Raw genomic sequence first — 15,203 nt, forward strand, 5'->3', positions numbered from 1 at the left:
TTTCTCAGTTCTAGAAATTCCATTTGATTATTTTTTACAGTTTCTATTTCTCTGCTGAGAGTTCTTTTCAGCCATTGTGAGTACATTTTCCTTTATGTCATCAACCAGTTATAAAAACTGCTTTAAAATTTTACTTTTAAATTTCCACATCTTGGCCATCTGAAAGTTGGTTTTTGTTGGTGCTGTTTTTTCCTGAAAATTGATTATATTTTCCTGATATTCTTTGTCATTAGCATGGTAAAATACACATAAGATTTATCACTGCCACCGTTTTTAAGCATATAGTTCAGTGGGATTAAGTACATTCACAGTGTTATGCAAACATCACCACCATCAATCTCTGAAAATTTTTAAATCTTCACAAATTAAAATTCTATACCCATTATACAATAATTTTCTGTTCTAGTTCTTCTGCTGAATAATTTGGGATTTATCTTGGACATTATGAATGTTGTATTGCAGAGATCCTGGACATTGCTATACTCTAAAGTAGTGATTTTTGTTTGTTTGTGCTCGATTGTTTGAACAGGCAATTAACCACGTTGGTTTCAAAGTACAAACTTTGTCTCTTTAGTGCTGCTCAAATTCCAGTTCACCTCCTTTATTATTAACTGTGTTGCTCTCAGGCTGCCTACATTGGCTCTCTCCTTCCTAGAATTCTTCAAAACTTTCCAGGACCTTTGGTAGTAGTTTCCTCGAACCCTGTCTTCTACTTTAACAGACAAGAAGGACTTCGGGTTTCCTTTTGGAGTTTCAGCCTGTGTGCATAGTACAACTACAGCCTGAACTCAGAATAAAAGTCATAAAAATGGGAAAATCACTCTGTGCCACTGTCTCCTTTCAAGTGTCAATTCCCTTTCAGAAGGTTCTCACTTTTATTTACTCTTTTGAGACCTGATGCAGCTGCTTTTTTTTTCTCCAGAGTTTACAGTTGTTCAGTACAAGTTCACTTAACCATACCAAAAGGAGATTATTAACTAAGTTTTTAATGTTTTTTACATGTAAAAACATTTCGAGATATTAAAAAAGTTCCCTTTTCAATTATTCCTCAGGCATACAAATGAACATAATGTGCTAGATCTTATAAAAATCAGTGTAGACATCCTCTATAATTAAATGATGCAATAAGAATCCTGAAAAGGCTCATTGAGAGATCTAGGCCACAGGAAATTCAGATCCACAAATAAATTTGGGACTTCATAGAAAACCAGGCTTTGCATACTGTGGCTTGGTCTCCTTAGTCCAGTTTTTTTTTTGTTTTGTTTTGTTTTTTATTTTACTTTAAGAGGAATGCTTCATTTTATCTAGAAGTTGCTAACCACAATTTTTATTGAGGAAGAAATACCAGAAGGCTGGCTGTCTTGGCTATCTTCTAGAGGTTCTTGCGCTCAGACTTCAAGAGATGTAGCCCCCTGGCCCATGATCTGGTAGGAAAGGACCAGAGTAGTACTATGGCCAGGGCACCCTTTGCTCCTCAGATGCCTTGCTGAGTTGCAAGTTCTGTGCCCATGTTTCTAGCTGTGGCCTGACCTGTAGACTCACAAGAAGGGTGAGGCCTCACAGTCTGGTCTTCTGAAGTGGCCCCATGGGGCAAGTCTGCATACTTGCAGGCAGAGCAGCAGGACAGATGTGCTAGTTAGTGTCACAGGTTGGTGTCCCTGCTTGGAGAGAGCTTACTGGGGCAGATCTACACAACTGTGGGCTGCTAATGCTACCAGGGAGATGAGGGCGTCGCTAAGCTCCTCTCGAAGGGCTGCATGTTCCCTGAGGGCCAGGCTTAGGTCCAAGGCTCTTCATCAGGCTTCCATTGAAAGAGTTCTGCCAGCTCCCCCACGTCTTCCACCAAGGCCAGGAGGAGATTCCAAGGATGGTGGAACAGGTCCCAGTCTCATTCAGAGCAAATTCAGGAGGGAGTAGTAGATACCCTTGAGCATGAGTTCTGAGCTGAAGCTGAGGGGGCTAGCAGCAGCAGTGCCCTTTACCCCGCCTCCAAGTCCCTAAGCATCTCCCAACTCGCAGACAGGCTGAGCACAGTGCTGCAGCCCCAAATGCCCAGGAGAACCCCTAGTTCGGTGTTAAAGATGGCTAAAATAAATACATATAAAAATTTTTTATATTTAGGTGAAAGCAATCATTTTAGTCTCCGTCTCATATCCAATGGATTATGCATCACACAACTGAAAACACTGTCAAGTTGATGACACCTAAAAATCAGTCTTTAATGCTAATTTTCATTTATGAATTCTCACAAACTCCATTTCTTCAGAAATGAGAAACTGGAGAATACAACACGATCATACAGAACATAACACTCATCTATTTTTATATCTACTCATTTAAAAATGAGTTGTTTAATTATGTTTGCATCAGCTGGTGGTTGAATCTATTGTGGTTATCTTTAAGTATCATTCTAAAATGCACAGTACAGGCAGTGCCCATGTGGCTCCAGTGCCTTTAGGATCCAGTCTTGTCACTGCAGTGGCTCAGGTCACTGCTGTGATGCAGGTTTGATCCCTGGCCTGGGAACTTCTGCATGCCACAGGTGTGGACAAAAAATAAAATACACAATACAACACTTCAGAAGCTGAGCTCCAAAACTCCAATGAATAATACAGTTCAAGAAAAAAAACATGAATGCAAAGTATATGATCTTCAAGTTCATTGAATAAAAAGATCTGGAATACACTCTACAACTTCTGAACACAGAGTACTATATTCCGTGATTAGTTATTTACAGCTACAAAGAGGATGACCAAGGACAGAGAGTTCACTTGGTTTGTTTAAGACATAACGACTTCGGTCTTGATTAACATACTAATTTTTTATTACTTTTCTTTTATGATAATCTATAATCTAGATATATTAGAGTAGCCAAATCATTGCTATGACGGAGAGTCCTAAAAATCATAACACGAGGTGTTATGCTGACTTTCATAATACTGCTTGGATTTAGTGAAAACAGTGAGTGTCGGGATAAAACAGTGTTTCTACCAATAAACAAACAACTCAACAGAAAACACAAGTTTTTTCTCTTTTACTCAGTTTTTAAAAAATAACTCATCACATGAATTAATCTATACTTGGAAATGATAAACTTAATTCCTTTCAAAGATTTACTTAGAATGTAAAGACAGAATCTCAATCACAGAAATAGGCTCAAAGTATTTGCAACATTCTGTACACCAAAAAAGCTTTAATAATACAACTCATATCACAATTAGGGATGAAGACAATCCAAAAGCATAGAGAACCTGAGGAGTCACCCTGAGGATTCTGAGCGCCAGTGTCAGTGGACTACAGTGAATGAGGCCTATGGGTAGGCAGAGAAGGTACAAAAGAGAGACACATAGCAAATACAGAAAGACAGAGACAAACACTGATAGAAGAGGAAGGAGAGAATGATCGAGACATCAGGCTTCGATAGAAGGGTGTGGGGTGGTATGTGAAGGGTGTCACAGATATCTAGGCAGAGAGAGTTTTAGAGAAGAAAGGGGACAAGAACAGACAAAGAGAGGAAAATAAAGGGGGTAAAATCATAAAGGCTAATAAGCAGGAGTCAGAGTCAGAAAAATTAAGGAGAAACAGGGACAAGACACAGAGCATAAAGCCTACCAGGAGGCCTAGCTGCAAATGAGCAAGCATCCTTTTCAGTCTCACTGATCAGATTATGTCCTCCACCTATGGAGAAGAGCTATTCAGATACAGAAAGAATAATGAAAAGGACCCTATTTATACATAGAGGTGATTCTATGTATTTTATACACAGAGGCTATTCCTCTTACCAACAGTTTCTTAAAGTCAACTCACTTAAAAAATGAATATTCTAAATTGCAAATCTGGTCCATGATACTACCACTAAAAAATATGTAATGGTTTCCCCTTCACCTGGAGGACAAGTCCTAGCCTCGCCTACCTTTCTAGATTCAACTTTAAGCTTCCTGAATGCACCAAGCTGTTTCAGGACTGGCCCCTTGCTCTCCTCTTTCCTTATTCCACATAGGAAAACACTCTTTAAGAGCCCTTCCTCAAGGTCCTTATCCTTTATGAAACTTTCTCTGATCTCTCTCCTCTTTCTATTTCAAACTTTCAATAACTTTCTCCTCTGGAGTTCCACTGTATTACAATACTTCTATTACAGCACTTACCACATACTATTTCATTTTTTAAAAATACATTTTTCTCCTCTACTGGACCAGAATGTCATCTCTTTATACCACTACCATCTAAATTAAAGAAAAAGGCACCTAGTAATTGCTGAATGGACAGACTAATATATGAACAGACCATAGCCGCATTATCAGTGCAAAGAGGAAAGTAGATTTCACATAGGCAGACTAAGAATTAGTTTCTTACCTGTCTGGAGTTGGTTAAATACAATTTCGCTCCCAGATTTAAAATCTGCAGTTTTACCAGATCATCTTCACTGGTGAAGCTTTTAGCCATCTTCCTCAAAACATCAGGGGCAATAATAGGAACTCGTTCACAGTTTTCTCCAATTAGCCAAAGAATACTTGCTCTAGCCACAGGAACCTGATATTAGAAATAAATTATATATAATTACACACAAATATTACAAATAAAGTAACCATCCTCTCCTTAATATTAACATAGAAAAAGCTTTAAATATTGTTAAAAGTTTTACATCTATTACTGAATTTAATGTATACCCAGGAAGTGCGCCTGTATTTACGGATTTTCTTCAGTTACCAGAAAATCTCATTAAAACTGATTTCAGAAATAATGCTTAGAAAAAATTTGTAAAGGAAAGAGCGCAGATCTAGAATATTGCTTCTATCAGAGATTTGCAAATCCTTGGGCCAAATGTGTCCAGCGATGCCCATCTGTTTACGTGTATCATTGTTGCTTCTCCCATGCTATAACAGCAGAGGTGAGTAGTTACAACAAAAACCATAAAGCTGAAAAAACTTACTTATCTAGCAACTTACAGAAAAAGTGTGCCAAGCCGTGCTCTAGGGTACTGACTCACAAACCTCAATGCCTACAAAAATCATCTAAGGTTATCATGACATTTTTCACAGAACTAGAACAAACAATCCAACAATTAAATGGAACCACAAAAGTCCCAGAATTGCCAAACCAATTCTGAGGAACAAAAACCAAGCAGGAGGCATAACTTCAGGCAATATTACAGAGCCACAGTCATTAACACAGTGTGGTACTGGTACCAAAACAGACATACGGACCAGTGGAACAGAATGGAGAACACAGAAATAAACCCAGACACCTACGGTCAATTAATCTTAGATAAAGGAGGCAAGAACGTACAATGGGAAAAGGACAGTCTTTTCAGCAAGTATTGCTGGGAAACCCGGGCAGCTGCATGCAAATCAGTGAAACCAGAACACACCCTCACACCATGCACAAAAATCAACTCAAAATGGCTGAAAGACTTAAATATAAGACAAGAGGCCATCAAACTCCTGGAAGAGAACACAGGCAAAACATTCTCTGACATCCACCTTAACGAATATTATCTCAGGTGGGTCTCCCAAAACAACAGAAATAAGAGCAAAAACAAACCAATGGGACCTAATCAAACTGACAAGCTTTTGCACACCAAAAAGCAAACAAAAAGACAACCTACAGAATGGGAGAAGATACTTTCAAAGGATGCAACTGACAAGGGCTTAATCTCTAGAATATACAAGCAACTTACACAACTCAACAGCAAAAAAGCCAACAACCCAATGGAAAAATGGGCAAAAAACCTCAACAGACATTTTTCCAAGGAAGATATATAGATGGCCAACAAGCATATGAAACAGTGCTCAACATCTCTGATTAATGGAGAAATGTAGAGAAAATCACGGACTTGGAGAATAGACTTGTGGTTGCCAAGGGGGAGGAGGAAGGAGTGGGGTGCGTGGGGTTAATAGATACAAACTTTGGAATGGATTAGCAATGAGATCCTGCTGTGTAGCACTGGGAATTATGTCTAGTCCGTTATGATGGAGCATGAGAATGTGAGAAAATAGAATGTGTACATGTATGTATAACTGGGTCACCATAACATACAGTAGAAAAACAATTGTATTGGGGAAATAACTATTAAAAATTAATAATAACAAAAAATTAAAAAATAAAAATCATCTAGGGTTATTACTAAAGCTCTAAGGTTCTGGTATCAAGACAGTAATTCTGTAAAGGAGCCCAGGAACCCATATTTCATGAGACATCACAAATAATTCCTGAGACAGGTGTTCTGCAAACTATATTTAGAGAATCCATGGCTAACACACAAAAAGGAATAGACCCCTTAAAGACTATGATTTCAAATCACAACTGTTACTGCCCTCTGTGTAGCTGTATCACAGCACTGGAAATAAATAAAACTGATAAAATCATCAAGGCCTGCTTACAAAATCATGAATGTTAGGTCTATTATCTGGTCATCAACAAAAGAAAAAGGAATAAGGTAAATTTGTCCCATATTGCATTTTGGCATTATATATTTTTTTAATAAAGCACATTTCCATGTAATTTGTTTCTTAAAAATAAATGCTTTGCTATAAATTGGAAACCTTCCACCAGCACCATTAAGACCAACATTTTATTTGGAGTATGCAAATTAGATTTATTACTATTTGTTTATTTGTATCCTCCCTTATTCCAAAAGGAATTTGAATGGGTATGTAAATTAGTTTCTGTGAACATTTTCACCTAGTATAGAAAATTTGCTTTTTACAATAAATGAAAAAGCCAATGGCTATCATTAAGAGGTAGCATCACAAGAGGAAATAAACCTCTTTTTGTGAAGTCCTTTTCCAATTCCTCAAATAAAGTCTTAATGTTTTCATTACAGTTTCACAGCTGTACACAATATGAATGTTTAAGAAGAAAGTGAGAATAAGGATCTTTGCATAGCTAAAATTTCATCACAATATCTATCACCTCAAATTCCTTCGAAACATCATTTCAGGAAATAATATAAAATTATTAAGACATCCTTAAGTTGGGTCTTTCATCAGAATTAGAAGAGGTCATCAGAAAACTTTAAAATCAAAGTGTATATTTTCAAATATTATGATAACAGCATCATGCTTAAATTACTGTTAGAATAAGTAAGAGAGAAGGGGTCAGTATACTTATGTAATAAGTATAAGGACTATGTATAAGTAAAACACTAAATGCTATTTTAAATCTACTCATACAGCAGGGTAAAACTGATATCCTTACTGTGTACTGATTTCTGGAAAGAAAGAGGCAATTTCTAATGTTCCAAAGGTTACGCTGCATTAAGACCTCACTCCCAATCCCTTGTTTTAAATTGAGCTAAAGAATAGTAATTGAGTAGTACATTAAATTTTTCAGTATGAAACAATTCAAGTTGCCAGCTATAATGAAAAGTATCCCTAAATAAGAATATATGGGCAACTTCAGATTTCAGTTATGCTAGATTTATTTTTCTTAAATATTTTATTACATATTGCTAGTATAAAAATTAGAATTCTATGACATATCACAATCTATTATCCCACTTTAAATAATTTTCCTCTGGGTACACTTACTATTGTCACTGCAATTAAAAAGACAATCCCGAAAAAGTCTGAGAGAGTATTTGTATTTTTATTCATTATACACTAAGATTAAAATAATATTTACTCTAAATACTCTTAATACATACATTTAAAATGTAACTCTTTAAAAATAATAAAAATCAGTAAGTTTTAATGCTCACAATGAAAATCTCAACGTGGTGGTGGTAGTGATGGGGGCCAGGATAATATTCAGAGAGTCTAGAACTAAAGCAGTAAAATTTCCAAGTAAACATTTTAAAAACATAGAAAACCTCTTCATAGCAAGAAATAATATCAGTATATTAATACCAATTTTTCGGTGATGGCATAAAAAGCCTAGTTATAGGATTCTTATTTATACACCACTGATACCACGAATCCATGGCCACTACTTTCAAAAATTTGAAGCAAATGAAAAAAAAGTAAGAAAATTAGTTCTTTATGGTCTTTTCAACCACAGAATAAATAGGAACACTGAACTAAAGCCAAACTAATAACACACACGTACGCATATGATATAATACTTTCATTATGAACCCCTGCTTTTCAATATTTTCAAAGACAAACTGGATTGTAAATGACTGCCTGATTCTTTATTCTAAATGCTCTGAACAAGTGGTTAAGTGCACTTTTTAAACCTCCTACAAGAAGGCAGTTTTCCACTGCCATTTTAACCCATTAACCTGCCTGCAAAAACAAATAATGTTTCTGAGCTGACCACGGCAGTTATAGAAAGACATCTAGAAAGATTTTACAGATCACTCTGTAAGCAGTTCAATTTAAAAGCTATTGTGTTACTATATCAGCTCACTGCACAATGCAACAGTGTAAAGTAAATCCTGCAAAAACATCAATTTTATTTATTTAAATTTGTCAAAGACAAAATCAGTAGATATCTAAACAAACTGCATACAAACAGCAAATCAGATCCAATATTCTGTATCTGGAATCAAAATGCGTTAAAACTTAAATGTGAATTAAGTGGGGGTGGCAGGGCAAGTGTGTTAACTTGTGAAATGGCAGGTGGTAGTGAGTCACCTGGGCAAGGAGTAGATAAAGTGCTACTTCAGTATTGCTCTGTAGTCTTTACAAAATAACACCTTTCAAACTCTTCTTTAATAATATGAAATACTCACCTGTCCTATTAAACATAATGGGAAGCCTTGATATAATAACCCGCAGGTAGTATGTATTTTATTTTGGAAGAACTTTTTTCCAAAAGTAGTGTTTATTACAAATGAAGGATACGCCAAAGGATAAAAGATTCACAGTCAGAATATATAAGTTGACTGCACTATTGACATAAATTATTCAATATGAATGAATTTTTTTTTTTGTCTTTTGTCTTCTCAGGGCAGCACCCAGGGCATATGGAGGTTCCCAGACTGGGGGTCTAATTGGAGCTGAAGCCGCCGGCCTGCGCCAGAGCCACAGCAACACCAGATCCGAGCCACGTCTGCAACCTACACCACAGCTCACGGCAATGCTGGATCCTTAACCCACTGAGCGAGGCCAGGGATTGAACCCGCAACCTCATGGTTCCTAGTACCATTCGTTAACCACTGAGCCACGATGGGAACTCCCAATATGAATGAATTTTAAATACATAATTAATTTAAATTTTGGTTTTCATATTTTCAACTGTCATACTTACTAAACACATGGAATCTAAGTCTTAAAATGATAAAATCTATATTCTCTTTTTAAAAATTACATCAATTGAGGTCTTACCATGTTTTACTGGCACTGCTTTTCAGTACTTTTATGTGTTGTCTCAGGCAATTATCACAGAAGCCCTATGAAAGAGGCTCTACCATTATCTCTACTTGATACATGAGGAAATTGGGGCACAAAAGAATTAAGAAATTTGCTCAACATCTCAGCCTGTCAGTGGTGCAACTAGGACTGGAACTCCAAGTCTAAATTCAAAGTTCACCATTGTCACTGGGCAGAGAAACAAGTGTGCCATATATGAGGAAGAATACTGGCTAGCAAGGCAAGAAGACTGGTACAGGTCCCAGACTGATCATGTGCATTTTGCAGACAAACAATTTCACCTCAGTGGGTCTCCTTTACTTGTTCATCAAATGCAAGATTACTCCTCTGCCCTTACTCTTTAGCCACATTGTGCAAGGGCTTCTTTAAGGCTTCCTGCAGCTTTGCAAGAGCCCACCTTTTTTTCAGGGCAGATCTAGAGCATCCTGTTGCCTATTCCCACACTCAGGCACAAGGGGCATTTTTCCACTTCCTTTCAACTCTGATCTTAGGGATAAGAAAGGTGGCCAGGGTGGGAAGAGGTCTTCCTGGCTATCACTGCTGTAGCTCCTCCTCCCAGAGGGCTTGTGAGCCCAGGATTCTGCCTTGATAAAGTGGCTTAGGCACGGAGGGAAAACATGCCCAGTAGGGTCTGTCCTCTGACAGTGTCAGATTGGCTTGGTCTAAGATCCAGCGGTCTAAGATTTAGCTGAAACAGGCAGAGATTCAGGAAGAAAGTGTCTCATTTAAAGCATCTCAGGGGGAGTTCCCGTTGTGGCGCAGTGGTTAACAAATCCGACTAGGAACCATGAGGTTGCGGGTTCGTTCCCTGCCCTTGCTCAGTGGGTTAACAATCCGGCGTTGCTGTGAGCTGTGGTGTAGGTCGCAGACGTGGCTTGGATCCCTCGTTGCTGTGGCTGTGGCGTGCTGTGGCTGTGGCGTAGGCCAGCGGCTACAGCTCCAATTAGACCCCTAGCCTGGGAACCTCCACATGCCGCAGAAGCGGCCCAAAGAAATAGCAAAAAGACAAAATAAATAAATAAATAAATAAATAAAAGAAAAGGATCTCAGGCATAATTTTTGAATCACATGCCCACATTTAAGAGTCCTCAGGTGCTTGGTCAGATTAAGAAAGCCCACTCTCTTTTCCACACGGCAATTATTCTCTTGTGAACAGGTCTCTGGACTGGAGCAAAGACTGTGGGCATTTAATAGCTCCTCTTTCCTCATTGTCGTTGTCGGCTACATCTCTCACCACCTTCTTCTGGAGTGACTTGCCTCCAATCTCTGACCATTTGCAGTGTTCTGTATCACAAACTGTCTTGCTTCTTTCTTCTTTGTCCTACTTCAGCTTCCTGGGATATGTTAATAGTCATCACCCTTTTACTCTCCAAAAGTTCAAATTTTTGCTCTTAGAATAGCATACAGTTTTCTCATTATTTCTATCTTTTCTACAGCACAGTCCCAAGTTGTCTACTTTTGCTTTCTCCACCATATCAGAGTCATTAGCAGTTTTCCACTTTCATTATCTTTCCAAAAGACCAGATTTAAGATGTCTATATCAACTCCAACTATCTTTATTTGGCATTTCATTATACACAATCGACTTTGATCCCTTTTAAGTTTTTATATGTTGTTTCATTGTTCTATTTCAAACATCTCAGGGCAAACATCAAATGCTTTAATTTCTGGCCTCTTTATTTTAAAAATGCTGACAGTTTTAGCCATGCACCACACATTTTTGAAATAAAGTATTTATTTTTCTATATTTTTTTCTTTAAACTTTGACCTAAAAGTATATTTCTTACTTTGCAACTGGTCTAGTATACTTTTAAATTATTTAATTCTTATGCTATTGCTTAAGGTTTAAAAACATAAAAGCTCTGGAGTTCTCTTGGGGTGCAGTGGGTTAAGGAACTGGCATTGTCACTGCAGTGGCTTGGGTCCGATCCTTGGCCCAGGAACTTTCACATGCTGTGGATGTGGCAAAAAAGAAAAAAGCTTTAAGTTTATTTTATGTCCAAGCACATGATTTTTTGTAAATCTTCTCTGGATACATCCATAAAAGTCCCAGTATTATTTGTTCAAGAGATATAAGATTTTAGCTATATTTACTAAATCAAGTATTTATTTTATTATTTAACTTTTTTTTTTTTTTTTTTGGTCTTTTATTTTAGGGCCGCACCCATGGCATATGGAGGGTTCCCGGGCTAGGGGTCTAATCAGAGCTATATCTGCTGTCCTACACAACAGCCACAGTAACTCAGGATCCGAGTCGCACCTGTGACCTACACCACAGCTCACAGAAATGCCAGATCCTTCACCCACTGAGCGAGGCCAGGGATTGACCCTGCATCCTCATGGATACTAGTCAGATTCATTTCTGCTGAGGCACAATGGGAACTCTGATTATCTAAATTTCTCTATGTCTTTACATCTACATCTTACTTAAAATCTACTACTAGTTACATCTAATATAAGAAAAGCATATTAAAATCATCCATTCACCAAAACTATATTTTATCAGTTTCTCCTAGTATTTCCAATAGATTTTTCCTTTAGATATTTATTTGGTTGCCATATTTTTTGTGTACATAGGTTGATTTTTCTTAATTTCTTTGTAAATTGGCCTTTTCATTTTATGTTCTATTTTATTGTTAAATGCCTTCAATTAATTTAATTTTATAGCTTTTACTTTTTCCATTATACTTGATAAACAGTGTTTTGTCAATTTCTACTGTACAGCATAGTGACTCAGTCATATATATATATTCTTTTTCTCACATCATCCTCCACCATGTTTCATCACAAGTGACTGGATCAATTAATTTTAAATCTCACATTCTTGTTCATATTCATAGGGATTAATTGGAGCTACAGCTGCCTGCCTTCGCCACAGCAACACCAGATCTGAGCCACGTCTGTGACTTACACCACAGATCACGGCAACACCAGATCCTTAACCCACTGAGTGAGGCCAGGGATCGAACCCGCAACCATATGGTTCCTTGCCAGATTCATTTCCACTGCGCCATGACGGGAACTCCCCTTTCCCTACTTTCTTATTTTCAAACTTTATCACACTGATTATGCTGTTTTAATTATAAGTGGCCTCTATCTAGCTTTTGTTTTTCATTTCAATTGAAAGTCTGTCTTCTAATGAGAGAAATCACTCCATTCATATTTAGAGTAGGGTATAGTTGATTTTTCCTCTTCTATCTTACTTCTTGATTTTAACTCTTCCACTTTAATTAAAAAAAACATATTATTTACATTTCTGATTTCTTTTTTCCTTTTGTGAATTTGGAATTCCCACCATATTTTTGTATTCCACTAATAGTTATCTTCTGCCTGACAAAAAACAAACAAACAAAAAGCTTTGCTATATAGATCTGTAAGAAAGAATTTACTTGGCTAATATTCTAACAATTGTTGTAGAGAAAGCTGACGGGATCGAACATTTTTCCTGAGCCCCACACAGGGACATAATCAAATACAACAAATTCTTCTTCCAAGAAAGTCTGCAATTGGCCTCATATGAGTCTCAAACACTATCACAGGTTTCATGTGTAAGCTTCTGGATTCACGTGAATGCTCTAACACTCCTTTGTCATTGCCTTTCCCTTTCTAAAAAGACCAGAACAAGTGTAACAGCACAGTTTTCACTAAATTCTGCAGAAGATAACTGCTAATAACTCCACGTTCCTATTTCTTATAACCACACACACATTTCCCCATCTTTCTATAAATAATATACCATTCTATAAACAATACCTCGTTTCCCCTACCAAACCCACTGTTTTTACTAAAATAATCTCTTTTCACCTTACTACTTTTTAAACACAAGATGAAAATTCTAAAATAATTTCACCCCCCTCCATGCTTTTCCTCCCTTAAAAACCCTTTTATTCTGCCCCAATACCATACTACCCATGGGTTTTCTAAGACTGTTCAACATTTTTAGTTCCAGATTATTAGAATTCCCCTTATATTATGTCCCTTCTTTTTGAAGAGTTCTCATTTAGCATTTGTGGTAGACATTGCTAGTGTATTCTTATACATTTAGTTAGGTGTCTAAATATGCACTTATAGTCTATATCACTATTCTTTGTCTTCCCCTATCTAGAGTTCCCTGCTTTGGTTTATTAGTTCTTGCTTAGAAAAGTGGTCCTTACTAGAAGATTTAACACTTGTCTAAAGTTATCTACAGGAGTTCCTGTTGTGGTTCAGTGGTAATGAACCCAACTAGTATCCACGAGGATGTGGGTTTGATCCCTGGACCCACTCAGTGGGTTAAGGATCTGGCATTGCCATGAGGTGTAGTGTAGGTCGGTCACAGACATGGCTTGGATCCTGTGTTGCTGTGGCTGTGGTGCAGGCCAGCAACTGTAGCTCCGATTTGACCCCTAGCCTGGGAACTTCCATATGCCAAGGGTATGGCGCTAAAAAGACCCAAAAGGGGGGGGGGATGTGTCTAAATACCTGTAGGAATATCTGTGATTGCTACAATGACTAAAAATACTACTGCAATTTGATGCTTAGTACACAGGGATGCTGGATGTCCATTTCAATAGACAGTAGGAAAAGGTTTTACCCTCCCATCTCTCATCAATAGATCAATGACAAATAATGTCAAACATTTGTTGTACATTAGCGCAAGTATGGACCAATCTAATGCCTAATTTGTCAATGTTTTGATGGAATCAAAAGGAAACAACAGTAAAATCCTGGCCAGGTCATGTGAATTGAGTATAAAAAAGAGAGAGACTAGAAACAGAAGACAGATATAGCAGATTGGTAGGTTAAGAAAGCAGATCTACTAGCTATGTGACCTAAGAAAATTACCTAACTTCTCTGTGCTTCAGTTTCCTCTTACGTAAAATGAGAATACTAATAGAATCTACCTTTCAGAGTTGTTATTAAAAATGGTGATTTATATTTTTAAGGTGCTTAGAATGGTGCCTGGCATATAGCTAGCACTACAGGGGTTATGTTAAATAAATAAATAAAACATAAAAAGAGCTACAAGAATGCTTACTAAATTTAAACTTTATCAAATTTGCCTTCTACAAAAACTTTAAATATACCCATAATCATAATAACAGCTTACACTAAGCACTGTTCTAAGCATTTAATATATGTTGACTCATTTATTCTTTACAACAGATCTATGAAGTTATTAGTATGACAGTTCCCATTTTACAGAGGACCAAACTAGAGCAGAGAGAAGTCAAATAAATTGCTTAAGTTCACAAAGCTAGCAGAACGCAGACTAAATTTGAACCCAAGCAATCTGGTTTTCAAATCCACTCTCTTACCCTCTCATACACAATCTTTGTAAGAAGTCCTGACTTTGATTATTAACCAACAGTAAGAGTAGATACGGCGAGGATGTGGTAGACGATCAGATGCTCAGTGACCCCTGTGAGTGTTACTCTTAGCTTTAAGATAAACGTGTTAACTCCCCGCAAGCCTGAATAACACACTGAGGGAAAAAAAACTGTGCCACCAGAGATTAAAAAATTGGTCCTGACTGGCAGGCTCCAAACCTAGTACTCTATTACCTTTAACTTCACAAATATGATCCCTCTGAACAGACTCAGAGTACAGATTACTCCACCTTCAAACAAGGAAATATAGCTGACCCCTGCACAATGGGGATCTGAGCTGCATGCACTCACTTACACAAAGATTTAAATATACTGTCGAGGGTTTTATATACACAGACTCAATCAACTTATATCGACATTTCCATCCACTGCTGGTTGAATCCACCTATGCAAAACTTGAAAATACGAGGGCTGATCATAATACACCCCTCCCCCCTTAAACTCTTGTAGTTATAGAACATTAGCTGGAAACTAAGCAACACTCAAGGGGTAGGCAGAGTAAAAGGCAAACACAACGGAG

At 37.4% G+C, this 15,203-nt stretch overlaps 1 protein-coding gene across 2 annotated transcripts in view; it reads right to left on the reverse strand.

The window, feature by feature from the left end:
- AP3B1 (adaptor related protein complex 3 beta 1 subunit) overlaps window positions 1-15,203 on the reverse strand; it is a 266,801-nt gene that overhangs the window by 112,344 nt on the left and 139,254 nt on the right. For both annotated transcript variants that reach the window (XM_021076471.1, NM_001098585.1), the window contains 1 exon segment: window positions 4,354-4,530. In XM_021076471.1, coding sequence (XP_020932130.1) covers window positions 4,354-4,530 — 177 coding nt within the window.

The sequence above is a fragment of the Sus scrofa genome, chromosome 2, assembly GCF_000003025.6.
Source record: "Sus scrofa isolate TJ Tabasco breed Duroc chromosome 2, Sscrofa11.1, whole genome shotgun sequence".
Classification (NCBI taxonomy): Eukaryota; Metazoa; Chordata; class Mammalia; order Artiodactyla; family Suidae; genus Sus; species Sus scrofa.